Consider the following 19746-nt stretch of genomic DNA (forward strand, 5'->3'; position numbering starts at 1 on the left):
TTGCTCTTCTGTCCTGGCAGTGGGTGTCACACAGGGTCTGCCTTTCAGAAAAGCTGTCAGGCAGTGCTGCCCTCACCTTTTACTTATATGCATGCAGTAGAGCCTTTCATAGCTTTGATGCATGGATGCTGGCTTGTTTTCTACTACTTATTCCTTTAGTTCTCCCCCACCCTTTACAACTTCTGTGCACAGCATGTCTTCTACTTCTCCTAATCAAAACTGAACTTCCTCATTACTTCAGTCTCAGCACTGCGCCTTATGCACGTACAGGTTACAGTCTCACATGCTTTAGACTTTAAAATACTTCCAAATTCCTGTATCATTCACAGGAGAGCATTTGGCTAATTAAAGATCCCAGAAGGCTATAAAAGCTTCTACAAACCAACTCAGCCTTTTTAAAAGCAAGGACACAATCAAAAAAATTGGATTCAGATCCATATTTTGACTACCTAAAAAGAAAAAAAAAATACTCGGAGCTATGCAGAGCAGGGGCTAGGAGCCATATGCAATATTTTCAGACACCCAGACTTCTTATTTGCTTTAAATGTCAAGGCACTCAAATTAATTAGTGCTCTGCCTCACCTACTTCATAACGCTCCCTTTAAAGTCAGCAGGAATGTTGCTGTTTGCTTTGCTGGGAGTACAGTGATGCAGAATTAGGATGGGAACCACAAAGGTTTAAGAAGTATTAACAGTAGAGATAGGTAGACTCCATTAAAAGCTGCTTTTTCTAGAGAAGTGCTACAATTTAGGGACATGTTAGGCACTGCTGTAATTCCACAATTACTACCAGGTGCTGGGTAGCACAACGGGAGATGCTGTTCCAGCCCTTAGGCTCTGCGACACATGGTTGCCTGCATGCTGAGCACACAGTGCATAAACCAGAAAGCTTATGAATACAATCACCTCATTTAGGAAGACAACTTTTATGAACAGTTACTTATGTATTGAGCAAAGATCTATGGGTATCTGAAATTTATTACTTATTCAACTGAAAGACTGGGATAAAAGCAGGTATTTGTGTTTGTTAACTGTTGACAAGTAAAAGCATCCAGTGGTAACCACTGTCCTTCCTCTTCTTCTCCTTCCACAGGGCCACTTATTACATACACCAAATGGTAGAAAAGGCATTTACTCGTCCCCCTGGACTATCAGATTGAACAAAGCTCTTGCCGATTTCCCTGTAAACGCAAACATGTTCCTGAGGGCAGAACATCATCCACTAATTTTAGTGCCAATAGAGATCTATTGCTATCATCTCACAAACTCCAGGTAACTTTAAAAGTAAACCTTCCTGTAGTTTCCCTCTCCCATTACATTGACAGCGAAGGTCATCCGTCTCCCTTGCATCTGACCCCAGCAATGGGAGAGGTTAAACAGCCTACAAGTTAGCACAGAAATTCAGAAGCATCGTCGGTAGTATTGCTATTACGAGGGCATACAGAAAATTGCAGAGCAGCCTACCAGATAAAATGCACTGAATAGGAAGGAAAATCACCAGCACACCTGGGGCATAATGCTTCCCAGCCTTCTCCAAGAGGAAGGAACAGCACATTTCAAAGGGGGACGTAACTTTCTGTTATGGCACCCGCTGAAAGTCCCTCACCGCTCTCCAGGGAGATTTCAGTGCATCTCAGCCGCCTGCGCTATTATTATGTCAGCATTTCTCTTACTAAATCCTTTCCCGAGCAGTTTGAATTCAAGCCGTTACAATTCTGCGTGTGCTGAAAATGGGCCTGAAATCTTCTTCTAGTGTTTTTTTCTTTCATTTTCCTAGTTAGTGCATTAACCTGCCTTAAAAATACCAGTACTTGCAAACAACTCCCTCACCCCAAGCAACTTTGTATTTTGGGTGCTCTTCTATAAGGCAAAGTCACAGCTGGGATCAGGGGGACTACAATGTGGCTTTCATACCCTAATTTATATAGCTGAATCATAAAAGGGTAGTGATTATAGGCAAAAAACCCCAATATAACTTTATACTTCGAGTTTTCTGCTGTGGGACAGTACCTCACCAGAGGCATACAGTGCAGCTCCACTATATAACGGGATCTATAACAAAAAACATTTTTATAACCAAAAGTTGACTTTCAAATTTTTAGTAAAATTCACTCCAAATTCTGCTTAAGCATACCAAACATTAAAGCTAAACGGTATCAGAAGTGTTTACATAGTAATTTTTAGTACAACAGCTCTACAGACAGATTTCCCCCCTGCCCCATTTGCAATGGAGGCCTAATGGCGATTGGGAATATGCATATAGTGAGGCTCCCCATACCATAACACATAATGCACGTGGCAATACCTCCCTTTCTTAAATGCATCCTGGGGTGCTTGGCTTAAACAACAGGAAGCCATAAACAGCCAAATGAGACCATCAGTAAAGTCATAAAATCTTATTTTCTGCCTTTTTGAAAGCAATTCAATTTCTACCCTTTTCACACTGAAAAATACAACTACAACAAATTCCCACAAATGATTTCAGTTTGGATAAAATGTCTGGAATAGGTTTATTTTATCTTCATGCCAATTAACATCAGAAATATCACAAGGCAGGTCCTGCGGATACTCACTACAAGGCTGAACTCAGCTCTAGATCAGAGCATTTCCAGATGAGAGGAAGGAGAGAAATTTCAGCCTTCCTCTGTATGCCAAGTTGTTAGGAGGAAAGACCTAAGGTTCAAACCAAAGCTCTAGATCCCAAAACGCTCAGACTTCACAGCGTGCAAAATCACATCTGAGTTTTGCCTTTTGGGTTCTTTTTTTTCACAGTGACAAAACCGTCATAATACATAAAGCTTTTACAACCTTCATAGAGCAAACTGGGCATCTATAAAATGTATCTCTGTGAGCTTGTGGCTATTAAAAATCCCAGTGGAGCATTCTGAACCATCCAAACTGTCTAGGGCACACTTTGGAAGGCCAGTAAGAAATTAATTACAATAGTCAATAAGGGATGTAATTACGGAAGTAGGTTCTTCTGACATTTACATTTTGCTAACTGTCAAGTGTTATTTATGAAATGTGTTATTGTTTACCTTTTGAAGCATCAGAAGACTATAAATACCTTATATAAGTAATATGCAGGGGTTTTAAGTCCCCTACTCTGCCATATTCTAATTAGGTATATTTATTGCATGTAGAGCAGTAAATGCCATGTCTTACTATTCATATTCACAAGTAGAAAGATAGGAAACTGCCAAGCAACAGGGCAAGATTCCCAGTTGGCCAGAGGGATCTTTCGCAGGCAGAAGCTGCGGACAATGCATACAATTCCCATAATGCTTAAGGAAGGTGTCACCATTTTCAAATGTACATGTAAAATTTGACTTTGCTGTTCTTCAGTATGCTTTTTATCGTTATTACGTAATATTTTTATCACTGCAGTCCTTAGAAGTCCTCAGCATGGTCCAAGATCCAACATTTCTTACAAAAAGTTCCTATAAACAGAAAATTCTGATAAAAATTCTGATAAATTACAAGGTAATCCCAGAGAGTTCATGCTTTTACTTCCAACCATTGAAAGCTAAGGGCCAGATGCCCCCTGGAATACCTCTGAGATGCATGACGGCTGTAGCTCCTCCTCATAAACCCTTAGGCACGAAGAAATTCTTCGCTCACTGCCCTGGCAGATGTCCTCCACCATTCCTCTGCCCTTTCCTCCCGGGTGAGTACGCTGTGGGCAGCTCACCCCTGAAATACCAGGCTGACACAGCAGAAGGCACGGTTGATTTGACCTGTGCAACCAATCCCCAAGCCATACCTCTCCAAGGCCACAACAGAAACGACAGACGGCCAGAAGAACGATTTCATGAGCTGCTACAAGCCACTAGATGGGCTGTCCTCATCCCAGGCAAATGACAACAAGGTGACTACAAGAGGCTGCACAGCTCTGCGTGACAGGCTGCGATCACAGGGTACCAACAAGTTTCTAGCATGGGGGTGTTTTAAGGAGGGATTTGAAGAGAAAATAAGGGGGTACTGCATGAATACATGCAAAGAATTCCTCCAAAGCATGATGGGCAGGATGGGAAGAGGCTTGGAGTCGTTTATTTGAAAACTGAATAAAGGAGTGATCAAAGTTGGTACTGTGGAACGACTCCTTGAAAGTGGATGAAGGGTAAAGGCAGCCATGAAGAGCCTGGAAAAAAACATGGCAAGGGACTGTAAAATAGAGAAGGCAGATTCAGCGTAGGAATGCAAAGAGAAGTGTGACATGATCAAAAGAATAAGCTGAGACAGCAATCTTGGCAGTAACGATGGATTTCAAAAAGAAAAGTCACATTTGTCAAGGACAAAGAAAAGGATAACAATTGAGACACAAAATGAAGAGAGGCAGGACTTACGACAATAAATGCTGTATTTCAGAGCAGTTAAGAAGAATCTGTAAGATCTGGAGTTACCCTGGATGTGACAATCAGAAACAACATTGAGTCAAAAAGTGTGCTGAATTTACAGGGCTGAATAATAGATGATGCTGATAGTTTCCTCAGCACTCCGAAAAGGAGGTCAGAGAAAGACCTTTGGGAGTCAGGATTAAAAGGCCCAGATTAACCATGTTAAGCTTGAACTGTTGGCTAAACGTGTAAGGAGAGGGCTCGAGAGACAGGTCAAGATTTGAACAGAAGGAGACAGGGCCGGCATCATTTGGTTTGACACAATAACCAAATTTGTATTTGCATATGAAGTATCTCTGATAAAAAGCACAGCAGGAAGAAAAGGAGATCAAGGACAGAGAGCACCCAGGAAATCCCAGATGAAAACTGCAAGAGAAAGAAATTAGAAACACGGGGGTAAAATCCAGAGACAAGTCATGGAGGCCATGTGGAAGGACTTATTCAAAATCAGCTGGTAAGTTAAGGATGTGAAGGAAATGCTGCACCTGAGATCAACCACGAAGAGGCCAGCAGGAACTTTGGGAAGATCAGTTTTCAAAGAAATGAAGGGGACAAACCCCACCTCTGGGAGCTTCTGGCCTGGAGCTGGAAGGAGCCCCACGCAGGGACCGTTAACAATCTCCTGGCCAATACCATGCTCTGGCAAACACAAAAATTCAGTAAACTAATCACACCATCTCCCCCGCTCTCTGCAGAGCAAGTAGAGAGCAGATAAAGTTAATTCCTTCTTTTATTTCTATTTTTAAATATTCAGAGATGCTCAGTGATAGAGACTTGACAGTTTGACATTTCGTCTGCTCCAGCACATGTGCTTCAAGGAACAACTACAGATCCATAATCGTACCTCGATTTCTGGTCAAAGATGCCAGAACCAACAGATTTCCAGTAAAGTCAAGAAGTACCATTGGTACATTTGAAATGAGGTGACTTCTGCCAAGAGTGAGAATTTTAATCTTGCTAAAATCTTCTTTCAGCCAAGTTTAGCTGTCCTGTTAGCGATATATCAGCATAATTAACGCTATCATTCACATCACATGGAGAAGAGCAGCAAATCCAGGGGTTATCAGCACAAACCTGATAAAGTCGCAGAACAAGCTGGAAAATGCTTTACAGAAGCCTTAGCAACAACTTTGAAAAATCTATGCATTATAACGTCAAGAGAGCTTAAAAGGTCAGGAAGATGGGCAAAATGTAGGCATCTAAACCAGTGGCTGGATCATATCAGAGCCACAGCATTATCTCACTAGAAGAGAACAATCTGAGGCCAGCAGGATTATAACCACCCACTACACGTTATTTATTTGGACATTGTTAAGAGTTAAAGCAGAAGCACAATCACTAGTTCTGTGGCCAGAATGAAAATGCAAATTAAATTTTTTTTGTACAACATGATACAGGTAAGATCTGGTCCCCCTTCCATGGAATGGGGAGATATTATTCACCAAGTAACACCTTCTCAGGTAGGTAAATCCTGTTCTGTATGAGAGTCACCTAATCCTCCTCAAAGATAATAAAGGTTAGAGTAAGGGATAGATAACAAGAACTAGAATAGATAATCAACACGAAATATATATTTATACATACAGTTATGAGATACATATTTATACATAGTTTTCCTTCCTGGATTTCATACCGACAGCCTGAAGAAAATGGCTACAGATTAAATTCATAAAACATGAGTAATACACTGCAATCCTTGTCTGCAATACTGTAACCCAATCAGACACTTACAGTATTCCTAGAAATTTTACAATCCCACAGGCTGTGCCCAAGCCCTGTATTTTGATAAAGATATGGGTCAACATCTCTGAAAGACTAGTCAATCTCTCCAAAGTGTGTAATAGGTAATACAAATGAAACTCACTTTTACAATGCTGCATAGTCCAAAAAAAGAAAAATTGGTGAAATGGCTATCATCTGCATAAACTAGGTTACAATCCATCTGTTTAGGGTACTTCTCACAAAGAAACAAGATACTGATATAGGTCTATCATGGTTTTTGGACAACTGTAGAGTCTAGACAAATATTTCATGTATAACAATAGCTCATATAAATATATATATATTGCAGTATATTCTGGTAATTTGCATATCCACCAGCTGATACAAAATTTTACTTTAACAGCACTAATTCTTTACCTAAAGCCAAATAGTAATTTTTTGCTTTCATCATATTTCTCTTTCACAGTGTCTGGGTCTTCCATTAAAGTAAACAGGATTTTGCAATTAGAAAGTGCATGAGTTTAAAAGTATACCTCATTACACAAATGTGGAAGAAAACGGTTTCCCAAGTATTTTATGGAATTTAATTATTATTTTTAAATAAATTTTTGGAAAGTAACCTACGGTAAACAAAGATTTATTGTTACATAAATAAACAATGAGACAATTACAGCCTCTTTATGGAAACCATATTAGTCATGCACATCTAATGAAGCATTACTAAGCTATCACAGGGAGATAGCCTGATGTGTGTGATTAACAAAATAATACTCATAAATAGCTAATGAACAATGATGGTCCTTTAAAAATTCTGCATATCTTGCTATATTGAGAGTTATGGTTTTTGTCGCTTTCTAAGGAACACATTAACCACTAAGTTCCGCCCTGAAAAGGACAATATTAAAAAGCATAATGCAACTATTTGCATTTTTGCCTTCTACAGACCACGCTTTTGAAAATATAGAACTCTCATGAAAGTCTACCAATGAAGAATACATTTCAGCTTGTGCCGTACTGTGTTTGAAAGATGACGTCTTCAGATGTCGCCAGGGTGCCAGGTGAATATGGCAGAACAAATGATCAAAAATTATTTTCATATAATATGCAGCCATGAAATCTCTGAAGTGGCATTAGGTAGAAAAAGTCTGGGTTTAGTAATAATTGTGGTAGATTTTTTTTATGTTAAAAAAAATAAATGTATTTCCTTCAGGTGGCGTATATATTTGGCAACCATGTTCTGGAAAAGGCAAGTGGCATAGATGGCCAACATACGACAGGAGACAAAAAAGTACACTGATAAGAAAAAACAGGGTGAAACCCCACGCGTAATGACAATTGGCATACGACAGGAGAACAACCTGTTAGTCAAACTAAATACAACTTCAGAATATACGGCTAATGTTGGGACTTTTAACAGCAGAACAATTTGTGGTGTTCTGCCTGTGTGAGCAGGCTCCTCCAGCAGATGACTGAGTCTATACAACAGCACACGCAAACTACAGGCTTGCGGGGTGAACTCTGCTAAGCAGGGCCCTTCTCTCGCATTCTAAATACGTTGACAAGTATTTGAAAAGTGGTATGAAGGGACCTATTTAGATTAATCCGTGGAATAGAATGATGAAATATAAGAGAGGAGAGGAGTTATTTCTATTGCAGTGCTATAGAGGAACTAAATCGTATCGCATCTACAGTGCAGACTCACAGCAAATCCTGCTGTTATTTTTCTCGGTGAGATAAATTCTTCCCAAATGATATTCCACCTTCACCCTAATCTCCTTCATGGATAAATTTACTCAAAGGGCAGAATTCCTGATGGCTGGAATAATAGCATTATTTAAATCAATATTTTTTGATGAATATTAGGTCTGGAACATATCAGAGAAAGCTATAAAGTACAGGGGAAAAAAAACCTTGCTTATCATTTTCAGTAGTAACCCAACTACAGCCCTTCATCTGTAATGAATTATGGAGCAATTCCCCTAAATCATCTGTATGAAGTCAGCTATGACACTGTCAATTTTAAAAAATTTGCTAGTTTTGAGCTACAAATTGATTTTTTATTGTGATAAATTAAAATCCAATAGTAGCCTACAAGATACTAAACATACAGAAGCCTACATTTTTTCAGAATATTTTTTCTCTTTCTATCACATCAGACTGCCATCATGGCAGCTATAATAGCAATAGCCAATGATAAAAATTACCTCTGTAGAGAGGTAAATAACCTTTCCAAATAAACAATAAATGAGCACCGTGGCCCAAAATATCCTTTGGAGAATTCCAAAATTATGGAAACACAACTAAGGGAGAAAGCATTGTGGGGGACAGGGAGTGCTGTTAAAGGAGGAGAAAGCAAATGCAGTATTATCCAGGCTCTTTCCAATTAAGGGCATATTTTCTTCCCTGTTGCACAAATGTGAACATCAGTCTCCACACTTCATAAATTCTTAAGTTTAACATGGATATCAGAAGATCTGTGTGAGCAAAACAACCTTTCTGCAACCCCTTTTGCTTCCTTCCCATCAAGAGTCAGGCTGAGCTATCGTACATCCCCAGTTTTGCCAGCTTGCTGCTTCTAGGTCAAGAATGGGATTATCAGTGTCCTGCATCACCTAATTGCACCGTCCTTATTTTGCCTTATAGGAGGCTCCGCATCATAGCAGTAATGCAGCCTTCTTTGGGGGTGACTTTAGCACACAGACATCGATGTGAGACTACACAGACGGTATTATTTATTATTACAACAGCTGACTTCTCTTAGCATTACACCACGATGAGCCAAAGCCGTGTGGATGAGACACAGTGCATCACCCCTCTATATTTGTCTCTTGTGCTATGGAAAGCACCTTGGCTCAGTAGTGTCCTGCAGGCTCAGAGAGCTCAGAGACACCGTCGGGGTCTGTCCATGACCTGTTGCTGATGCCACCCAGTGTATTTCGGATGATGAGATTGTACGTGACTACCAGCAGGAATGGGAATAAGATGACAACTGTAGGTTGGCAAAGCAGAGACAGGCTGGATGAGAGAGACTATGAGAAGAGTGGGACAAGGATGTGAAACTTGGGGACACAGAGAGACCCAAGCTGGGGAAAAAGCCGAAGGGATGGTGGCTGTGAAGAACCGGCAGAGGAGTTCATGCATCCCTGCTTCAAAAGCTTGGCATGGAAAGCACGATCCTCCTGCTTTCAAAACAACACGTAAAAACTGATGTCGAAAGCTCCCCACATCCCTCTGTCACAGTCCTGTTTCAAAAAGGACAACTCAATACTCCTGTCCATCACTCCAGCAGCTCAGGGGCAGACATCTGGAAGGTGGATTTAAAAGGTTTCAGTCTAAGCCTGAGTGAGTGAGTGACAAGGTTACCGTAAGGATGATATAGTTATGTCAGATTTAGAGTATAGGGTGTCAAAGTTACAAAATGAAGGAGACTTGTTCTCATGTTCCCATCTCACTAGTTGCAGATAGGAGAGCGTGCAGGACGCTGCAGGAAAAGCAATTTGGCTAAAATACACCTTTGTTTCTAAAATGCATCCCCTTTTCCCCCTTCATTTTATGAAAAGAAATCCAATGTTTGTGAAACATTCAGAGACCAAGTGCAAAAGGACTAGTCTTTCTTTCTTCTTTCTTATTTTTCCAAGAAAAGGCTTAGGAAAGTAACTGTGGCCTCAGTGCAATTTGCAGAGTGTGTGGCAAGGCAGTAGGCTGCACGCTGAAGAAAAAGAAAACAAAATATTACCATATTGTTCAGTGTACTAAACTCTGTTCTGTACACTGAACGAAGCTGGTATTCTCTGGCCACAAAATGGTGTGTCATTGCATAGTTAAGTACTACCCTAGTGTCTGTTTATTAAAGGATCCAACCACGACTGCACTGGCAGCCCTAATTCTGACATTTCCTATCTTCTAAGCACAGGCTGTAACCTCAGCAATGTTCTCTTAAACACTGCTTTTGTATGAATACTTTACACACGCTGTACACAACACATTCCAAATGAGCTTTTCATTACTAACTACTTGTATTATGTATCAGTGAGCTCAATGACATTGATTTTCTAATAATGTAAATTAACTGGCAAAGATAATTTCATCTATCATCAGTAGGGTTTTATTTCTGGCATCATGTTAAATAGTTAATCTTTCAAAAGATTAAATCAAGAGCTTTTTAAAATTCAAGGCAGAGCTTAAACTGCTGTAAAAATCTTCTTAATTAGGATTAAAACACTTTGTGTGTTGTCGCTTTTTATCTAAGTAGTATAATGTTTTGCTTAGGTTTCTTCTTTCAGAGCAATTTAAAAAAATCAAACATGGTACTGCTGTGGCAAAAACTGTGTAAGGCATGGAAGTGTCCTGCAGCTTCCTCGACCAGATACTACTGGACAAGTTGCTGCTTAGCAGCCTCAAACAGCGACCTCAAACTTTCCAGTATCTTTTACCTCCAATTCCATACAATATATACTTTTTCTACCACTGACAATACAAAAGCTCTGATTCTTATGGTTACTGCGTACCTCACAGAAGACCGTTACTGCTGTTAATAGGAGCATATTGCATCATGGTGACTACAACTGCATTCATGTGGAATTACGGACCTGATAGAAATTCTTACATTCCCCAGGGACATCTTCAGGACAATCCCAGCTAAGTGTGTGCTGCTGCCAGCAGTTGCCTTCTGCAAACAGTGGGCTGGTATTTCCAAGAAGCAATTCTTTATCTGGCGGAAGGAAAACAAATCCCTTCTTGCCACTTTCTGGACTTGGAGCTGTGAGTGTTTTTGCACGTAAGGAGCACCTGTGTACTCAAGTAAGTGGTTCTACAGAAGTATCCAAGGACAAGGCTTTACAATAAACCACGTCCCCATGCTACACTGTACACCTCAGTCATTTAATGGCTTGCTCTGATATATGATAACCCTTTATCAAGCGTCTCAGATGCTTCATGTGTGCTTACACTGGTGAGACATTACTGCTCAGCTAGGAAATGCTTTTCAAGAAACATCCATGAAAAGATTCGATTCTGTTCCATCACATGATTATTTTACTTACCCCTGTCTTTTCGTCGAAGATTTTGATTCCCCCAAAGGAGACTGTTAAGAAGATTTTTTGTTTATGTTCTCCTTTCGAACGAGCCGCAGCAACAATTCCCTATTGAAACAAAGAACAGTTTGGCTGGTTTCATTACTCTTCTAGGTGCCACAGCAGAGCACAAAGATTTGCTTGTGGACAATTCACCACTTTTCTAGGAAAACTTAAGGGCTCTCCAGGAACAGTCCCCCTCTTACTTCTGGCTTCCTCCCTTTTTTCAAGGTACCACATCTCTTTATGCTACCCAGACAGCATTTCAAGCGTGCTCCCACTTCCAGGCTCTGCACTAGTAATCCTCCATGAAATTTGTTTTCATGGAAGCTGAAGGTCATTTCTAGCACACTTTTCCCAGCTATAAGCTGTTTTGTTTTCTTTTTTTTTTTCCCAAGGAAAAAACCCAACAAGCAGTGGAGGTAAAAAACACCAACAACTTTAGCTTACTTCATGGGCATACTTATGTGGAATAAGCAAATTGAGCTTTTTATAGTTGAAGAAAATTCTTCTCAAAAATCAAACTATACCTCTGCTGTAAAAACTGGTATTGAGAGTTAGTTTTTTTCCTGATCTCAGGCTTTTACTTTGTAAGTGAACTTGCTGATATGCATCTCATGTATTATTCTCCCACAGTGTAAGTACCTTCTATTATCCACCTTCTCAGGAGCCTGCCCTGACCAATAACACTGTACTAAGATCAAATGTAATCAATTGCACTAGTAAATAAATGAAAACATTTAGCCTTTATCTGATGCTCTGCAATTTCAACATGTTTTAACAACCACTAACTTATGTTTTAAGACCTTCATGATGTCATTGTTCTCATTACACAGACATGGAAATTAAAGAGAAAAAATGGAGTCATTTGTCAAAAGTCACCCCAAAACTTTATGCCTGGCCTTAAAACTCATGTTGTTATACACTAGGTTTCCAGAGCCCACAACTTCACGCTATGCTGCCTTGCACACAAACATGAATTTCTACTGTTCCCTTCCCTTAATAGTTTTAGTCATCTCACAACACTGTTTAGATCAATCTTGCCACTTTGCAAACAGGTATCAGGCATCTGGGAGATGCAGAAATGGTAATCCATAGAGGAGAGAGACAAAAAGGCTTGTGCAGCAGAACGATGACAACTCTCCCAAATTGCTTCTAGGAACTGTGAAATGGTGAGAAATATCCAGTATACAATTAAACCAGATAGGAATATTGTGGCAGATGTAATAAATCAACAGTGCAGCTTTTAGAACAGATTAGATTTTGCTTGTCATAAAATGTTTGTAACTGATTTGTAAATTATTTACCAGGTCTTGCTTTTGGATTGTTCATCCATAAGATGCTTGTCACCCTTTGCTGTTTATTCATGAATAACCACCTATTCCTCCCAGGTCCTCAGGACTGGAACCCTGCTGGTTGGTAGTGTGAAAGATACTATTTAGTGATTTCTCCTCCTGAAAAAATCACTAATGGAAAATCCATCAGCTCTCTTGACAGAGTGCTGGGGAGAGGACTGGAAGAAAAAAAAACAGGAAAAAACTGCAAAGTGTTTACTCCTAGACCCAGCTTGTAAACCTACGATGCAGATGGGAAGCCAACAGCCAGCACTGCACTCAAGGAAAACATAACCTATCCTTCCTTTTCAATGACTCCAGCTCTTCCACATGTCCCAGGGTGAGATAAAGGATGCTTCCTATAGAGAGCTCTTATGCTCTTTGAGGGTTCTAAGAAAAGACTCAGACAGACAGAGATGTCGATCAGGCTCCAGAAAGTCCACCCTCCTACACCACTAGTGCTTTCAGACTCTGTCTACTCTCTAAGTTTGCAGTCTACTCAAAATCTGCCTTTGTCACTGCTCCATTTCTTCCCTTAAACTCTGGAGACTCCTCTTTATCTTCTCATGCTCCATCCTCTCAGTGCACTGCCTCCCGATTTTGTAACCGATCAATCCTACCACTAAAGGTGCAAGACATTCTCTCCCAGTGGGGACACCAGTTCCCCCCTATATCTGGCTACCTACACCCCACACCGTCATTCACCCCTTCCTGCTTGTCCCAACAGGAGATAACGGTCAAAGGCAGGGCTGTAGTTGATTAGCACTGTCATAAAATGTTCAGATACACCATTTTTCTTCATAGTGGTTTACCTCCCCTTTTGCATAATAAAATTATTCAATTTGCAGATGTGTTGTTTATAATTTGTGGACAAATTGCAGTGGTGTCAATCACGAACAACTACTGAACTCAGAGATAATGTATTAAAATTAAACTGGGATAAGCAATACCAGCCAGGAGTTCATGTAAAATTGACTGATTTCAATACATAATTAACCAGAGTGAGACTCAGTGTCATGAAAGGAGAATGAGTAAAAGTTCAAGCTGAAATTTGTTTCTCTTGACTCCATAATATTAAACATTAAAAGTTTCACTGCACCTTGAGCTTCATCATGGAGTCTTGGCATAACTTGTCTCCTCGTGCCGCAGAAACCTCATCTATCCCAATCAGTTTTGCTTTGTATCGGACACCGTCACCTTTAAACCTCTTTATTAAAGTGGCTTCACTGCGATCCTGACCTGAAAAGACATAAGGAAAACAAGGAAATTTACACAAATGCAAAGGAAAATAAATTAATAAATACTCAAAATTAAGTGGCAAATTAGATCTAACTCCTATCTCAACACCTAAACATGCAAACATTTCAATAAAATTACAGGAAACAGTACTAGTTCAATAAAACCTTTTGGCCTTACTACCTCAAATGAATTCACAGTGGAATTGTTGCCATACAAAATCTTCTGCATGAAATTTGCACACAAATTAGGTTTACAGAAATGAGAGATAAGCCTGAATCAGACCTCATGGATCTGAAAACTTCTGATCTGTATGGGTTGTTTTAATCCCAATACACTTGAGAATTCTTCATTTTGGAGACAAAACTCTAATAGAAACATGCTACAATTTCCTCATATACTGACTTATCTAACCATATCAGCAATATTTACACTATTAACATTTGAATGATGGAAAAACAAATATTATTTGCCTATAGAATATTGCTGCTCTAAAACCCCCACAAGAAATACTGTTTCCTCATTCTATTCTTTCTGCTTATAGACATATACAGAAATGACATAACTAGTGAAGTCGGTTCTCACAGGCTCACTCTGAGAAGCTTAAAAAAAAGGCACAAGATGTTTCTTAATAAAAAAGCAATCAGGGGGTAAGATAGCACAGTACTGATAAGGCCAATGTACATAAATTACAAAGCTCAGACTAGCCTGAACCATGCAATGACGACACTACAGCAATCCATGAAAAGGACATCTTTGTCAGGAAGACTTTCTCCCCCCAAGTATCTGCAGAAGAGTTTATACTATGTCTTAGCTGGAAGAAATATGTTAGTTAGGGAATCAGTCTTCTTAAAATTGATTAAAGATATATTTTGCAGCTGTCTGTGGAATTTCTTGCTAGGATCTCAAAAAACACAGCAGCGAACTGTAAATAATTGCAACCAAACAAGTAACCAAACAAACAACACCCAAGGCACAAAGAAGAAAGCAAAAATGTGAGATCTTAAAGAATTTCAAGTTTCTCAGACCCAACAGATTCCACCAGAAAACTTCCCTAAACATGGACTGACATTGCTAAAATTTATACTATTACCACCTAGGAGCCCTAGATGCAGATTTTGCCCCATCCTTCTAGCTTTTGTAAAAAAATGAACAAAGAGCTAGAGTCTGCTATAAATGAACCATAGGTAAGAATCCAGTCTTAGACACCTATATTTGAGAATTTTGGCCCACATTTTCTCCAAAGCTCATTCCCCTTTGAAAGGTCAGATTTAAGCACCAAAAAATTAATAAAATCTGCTTCTGTGGAGCTGGTTTTTGATATGCAGAAGTACAGAAACTTTGGGGGAAAAAGCTATTTTGTTTTGCATTTCTCTTAAAAGCACCTTTTTCAGCTGTCAACACTTGGGTCAACTTTGCTAGTGTTACACACCCACCATGTGGATGAACAAACTAGGTTCAAAACTATGGAATTGAAATTTTTACAATACCACTATGAGAATATCTAGAAGCATACATGACCAACGACAAGTACTTCCAAATGAACATACTCATTTGCTTCTCCTTCCCCCAGAGCACAGCACAGTCTACACTGTGAAGTAATGATGGGCTAAATGTATGTTAAAAAATAGAGCTATTTTAAGCATATGGAGATCTTCGAGTGTGTTTGAGCACACAAATACTACTTCTTTCAATGAAAATATCAGCTCAGAGCAATGTTTTAATACTTCATTTATAGCCCCTTAAAAATAAGGCAGCTGACAACTGTTCCTGTGGCCAGCAGCCACCCAACTGTTTCCCTTGATTCGTTTTCACTCCTGCTCCCTGAGAAGAAATAAACGGGGTTGAAACTTCATGCTCTCACATTATATTTTATTAAAAAAAAAATAATCTAATAGAGATACAAATGATAAATCAGAAACCCGAAGTAGTGCTAATCTCATTCCCCAGGAAAATGCCAAGGCAGATGTTGGCACCATCAGCTAAATACAATGAAAACCCATTTTCCACTTTCAGCCTCCAGAGTGGGGCAGGAGGGAGAACATCTGGAGACACAACAAAGTACAACGATAACAGTGGACTTTTCCATACGCCTTTTATACTCTCAAAGATATCCTGTTGATTTGCAGTAAATAAAATCCAATTCCAACAGCTTTCTTGCCAACAATTTTCAACCTTACGTCTTCGTTACAGCTGAAGGCAGCTGTGCTAACAGCATGAGCATGTAAGTGTTCAAGAGTGTTTCCTGGGTCCAAGTCATGATAGCAACCTTGAATTCCTCAGTTATTTGAACATTTATACTTATTCCAACCTCTGATCTATTTTGCTGCATGTAACTAAATCCCTGACATTAATAGCCCATTCAAACACAACTTATGGCTATGTTTACTTACACACAAGTCCCATGTCAATTATGACCCAGATTAAGTAGGATAAAGTGCTTTTGGGATAAATGACTGGGAAAAATCATCAACGTGAAAATGATGTAGATATTTTAAACTGCGGTGGAAACTGCAAATTACTAGAGACTACAAATTCATCCGTAAAACCCTTGAGCATGTGTCCCATGAAAAAGCAGAGAGAATGCACACACACACTGCCCTATATTATAAATCAGCCATCTGCAACAGTCACCATTTCTCAGCATATATCCAGATTTCCCCCGATCTATGCTCATACTGCATTCCCAAATTTTGGTGCTGCAATCAGCACTGAAAAACTTCCTACCTGCTTGGAAAATGACCATATGACAAACACGGTCTGTATGGTTGATTTTATACCACTCATGAGATGTGAGATTTATGCAGGGTGATACTTCATTTGCACACTGGACTCTTATAAGGCAGATAGTCCAGACTCTCAAAAACATCTCATCATTAAAACAAAAAAAAATTTTTTAACGACAGTTCTTGAACAAGGTCCTTTCTGTGTTTGAAACTGCATAAATAAGAGATGCCTGAATTAGAAGGCTGTAATTCTTCTTAAGGTTAGGAGGAGGGTGAGTAATAACATTAAACCACTAAACCAGAGAGCTGTACCTGTGCCAGAAACCTGCCCAGGAAAGCGCTGCCTCTTTCTTTCCACGTAACGAGTGGAGTCGATCTTTTCTTCTTCCCAGCTCCTGCCTTTGTCAGCAGAGACCTGCTGTTGTGCTCGGCTCTCCAGCCACTGCGCTTGCTCAGTCCCAGTCTGCGGGAAGGAGGATTATCCTGGACGTGGGGCTGCACTTACTGCCAGAGCTCAGTTTTATTGGAATAACGAGAAGCTGCATCTTGGGGCTTTCACTCTCAGCTTGCCTTCCTCAAACTACAAATAATATCTCAAGGGTAGGAAGGGGGACATTCACAAACCAACTACGATTTTATGGAAAACTGAAGCTTGAGGTCTCAAATCATTACTAGACCATAATCTACAGCAAGATTAGAAGCATGTGTTTAATGACAACCACTTCTTTCCACAACACATTTCCCGAGATCTCATTTTAGGATTTCTTGACTCGAGAACACCACAGCTGCCAAAGCCACATTGGGTGAGCTGCTGATGCCCATCCCAGTTGTTCACCATACCCTGCACAGGTAGGGATCTGCCCAGCACTCTTCTTCAGAGGACCAGCACCACTACATCATTCTAAAATGATCCTAAATTAAATTTTTGTTTTAAAACTTCTTTAACTTCAAGACCAAATGGATAATTTCCAATGGTTTGCTCTAAAATGCTTTCACAAATTGCTTTTCATAAGCAAAGGAATATCCCAAGCATTTGTTTGCAACTCAACACAGCGCTTTACAATCCAAAATGGCACAAGATTATCAACAAAACTAAAACCGATTTGATTCTCATGCCCCAAACTGAGAAAAAAATGCAAAAGCTAAAAACCCAATAACAGCAAATTCAGTTTAGAAAGGTGATCACGTTTAATTAGAAAATGTGCTGCTGTTGACACAGGCAAAGAAATGTTTTGTTTGCAGCATATAGATTTATAATCCTCAGAGGCCCTTAAAATGTAAATGTAAGAGTAATTATTTCATCTACTCCTATAGATGTCAGCATTCACCTTTAAGCCATATGTGTTCCAGCTGGACCCACTGCTCCTGCCTGAGTAGGCAAACACGACCTTTGCTGCCGAGTTGTGACATTGCACTTGGACTCGCACAGTCTTTTAAGGGAACAATAAATCCCCAGAGCTGGGTGATGCAATATGCTTCTGAGCTTGCATCTAAAGTAGAGAGAGGCTTATCATCATGAGCAGTGTTAAGGTACTTTATCCATCTCACTAAAGCTACCCTAGAAGTAATAAACAAGGTTTTTAGCACAGTCAATCATTTTTATTCGAGGCAATATACCTTAATTAAACTAAGATTCCCTCAAGCAAGCTAAAGACAGACCTGAACCCAAAACCCCAAGTACTCAACCCAAGTACCTCAAGTACATTCAGTCCCAAGACGTGACTGGTACACGGTCCGAGAGGAACATAAGCTATTATGGAAGACGCAGGTCAGAGCAGCCCAAGTTGAGTGCCGGGGGCGAGCGCTCCCCGGGTCGTACCCAGCAGCAGTCACTGGAGCTGCTCCCTGGGCATTCCCATCAGAGCAGCACACCAGCTGCCGTTCAACCCGGACTCGGACATCAAGAGGGAGAGCTGTGTTTGCATTAGCTTATTTGGCTCCATGTAATGCTCTTAATTTTACGGACTGCAGCTCACTCAAGGTTTTCCTCCCAGGCGCTGTGTATTTTGGTGAGTGTTTCAAGAAGACTTATCCTCACTCTTAGTACGAGTCAAGGATTACACTTGATTTAGGCTCTTAGCCCAACAGAGCACCAAGCTAACATTGTATTAATATGCTAACATTTAGAGCAAACGCTGTTCATTCTCCCAGGGGATCTGTGAGTGAGCGTATTTCATAAATAGAAAAAGAAAATAAACCAAAGCATCACCGCAATAAGCACACTGTTGCCTTTTTCTGTATGTTCTTATAACACAGTACGCATTCTTCACAGCACCCGCTAATCTAAACCAATAGCCCTGGAAATGGCTATATCCTTTATTTAAATGTGTGAAGCCCTCAGGGCATAATCTGAATTTCTTGATTTTACGACTGTAAAATATATAATGATATTATCACCAAAGTCAATAACATGCTCCTGGCAATCAATTCGCTGAAGAACGACACACCACTGTCTTTTTTTTCCTTCTTTTCTAACTAATAAACTGTCAAAGTTGTATCCATCACACATTCAAATTATAAACCTGAAATAACACCTCCTTATATCTCGCAGGGCTGAAAAACAATCACGTACGCACTTATAAACAGCCTACATCTTCATGGGGACAATTAGCATTTTTATAGCACCAACACAGTGGAAAATACAAAACACTGCGGTGCAGAATGACCTCTAAGATGCTGCACACACTGAAGACTACTAAATTAATTGCTAAGTGAAGGATATTTTCCATTAGCTGTGCACATATACGCCCCATGTCCACATATATATGCATCCATAAGTTTATGTATTTGCACATATGCATACACATATGGTGCACAGCTTCATTTCGTATCAATTATCTGAAGAAAATTCACAGTAATTTTAATCAGCTACAGATTTCTCTCAAAAAAAAAAAAGTACGTAAACAGGTGTAAAAGAGAAAATACATACATAATTATATGTGCCTTTCAGTACAGCAGCAACTAAACAGCAATTCATGAAGGAATCATGAAAAGCTCAAACAGATTAGTCTCCTTGACGGCATATTTTTCTCAATGGCTTCACAGAACCGCAAGTCCAGTACAGAGAGCTCCAATCTATCCATTGCACAAAGGGATGGATCTTGATACCAAGACTGCAGCACCTTGGAAACACAATTCTTTCTTCATAGGCATAAAAAAGTTCAGTGCAGCATGCTTATTTGGGATTTTAAAATTAAAAAAACCCCACAAATTCTCAGATCCTCCTGCTATCCATTAATCTCATTTTTGAACTTTTCTG

The 19746-nt window shown here is 39.8% G+C and overlaps 1 protein-coding gene across 1 annotated transcript in view; it reads right to left on the minus strand.

Moving 5' to 3' along the window:
* Positions 1-19746, minus strand: part of DAB1 (DAB adaptor protein 1) — a 164945-nt gene that overhangs the window by 52627 nt on the left and 92572 nt on the right. The window contains exons 3-4 of the mRNA XM_075037198.1: positions 13625-13764; positions 11162-11260 (exon numbers count right to left, since the gene is read on the minus strand). Coding sequence (XP_074893299.1) covers positions 11162-11260; positions 13625-13764 — 239 coding nt within the window. The remainder of the gene's footprint in view (positions 1-11161; positions 11261-13624; positions 13765-19746) is intronic.

Source organism: Buteo buteo, chromosome 10 (genome assembly GCF_964188355.1).
Source record: "Buteo buteo chromosome 10, bButBut1.hap1.1, whole genome shotgun sequence".
Taxonomy (NCBI): domain Eukaryota; kingdom Metazoa; phylum Chordata; class Aves; order Accipitriformes; family Accipitridae; genus Buteo; species Buteo buteo.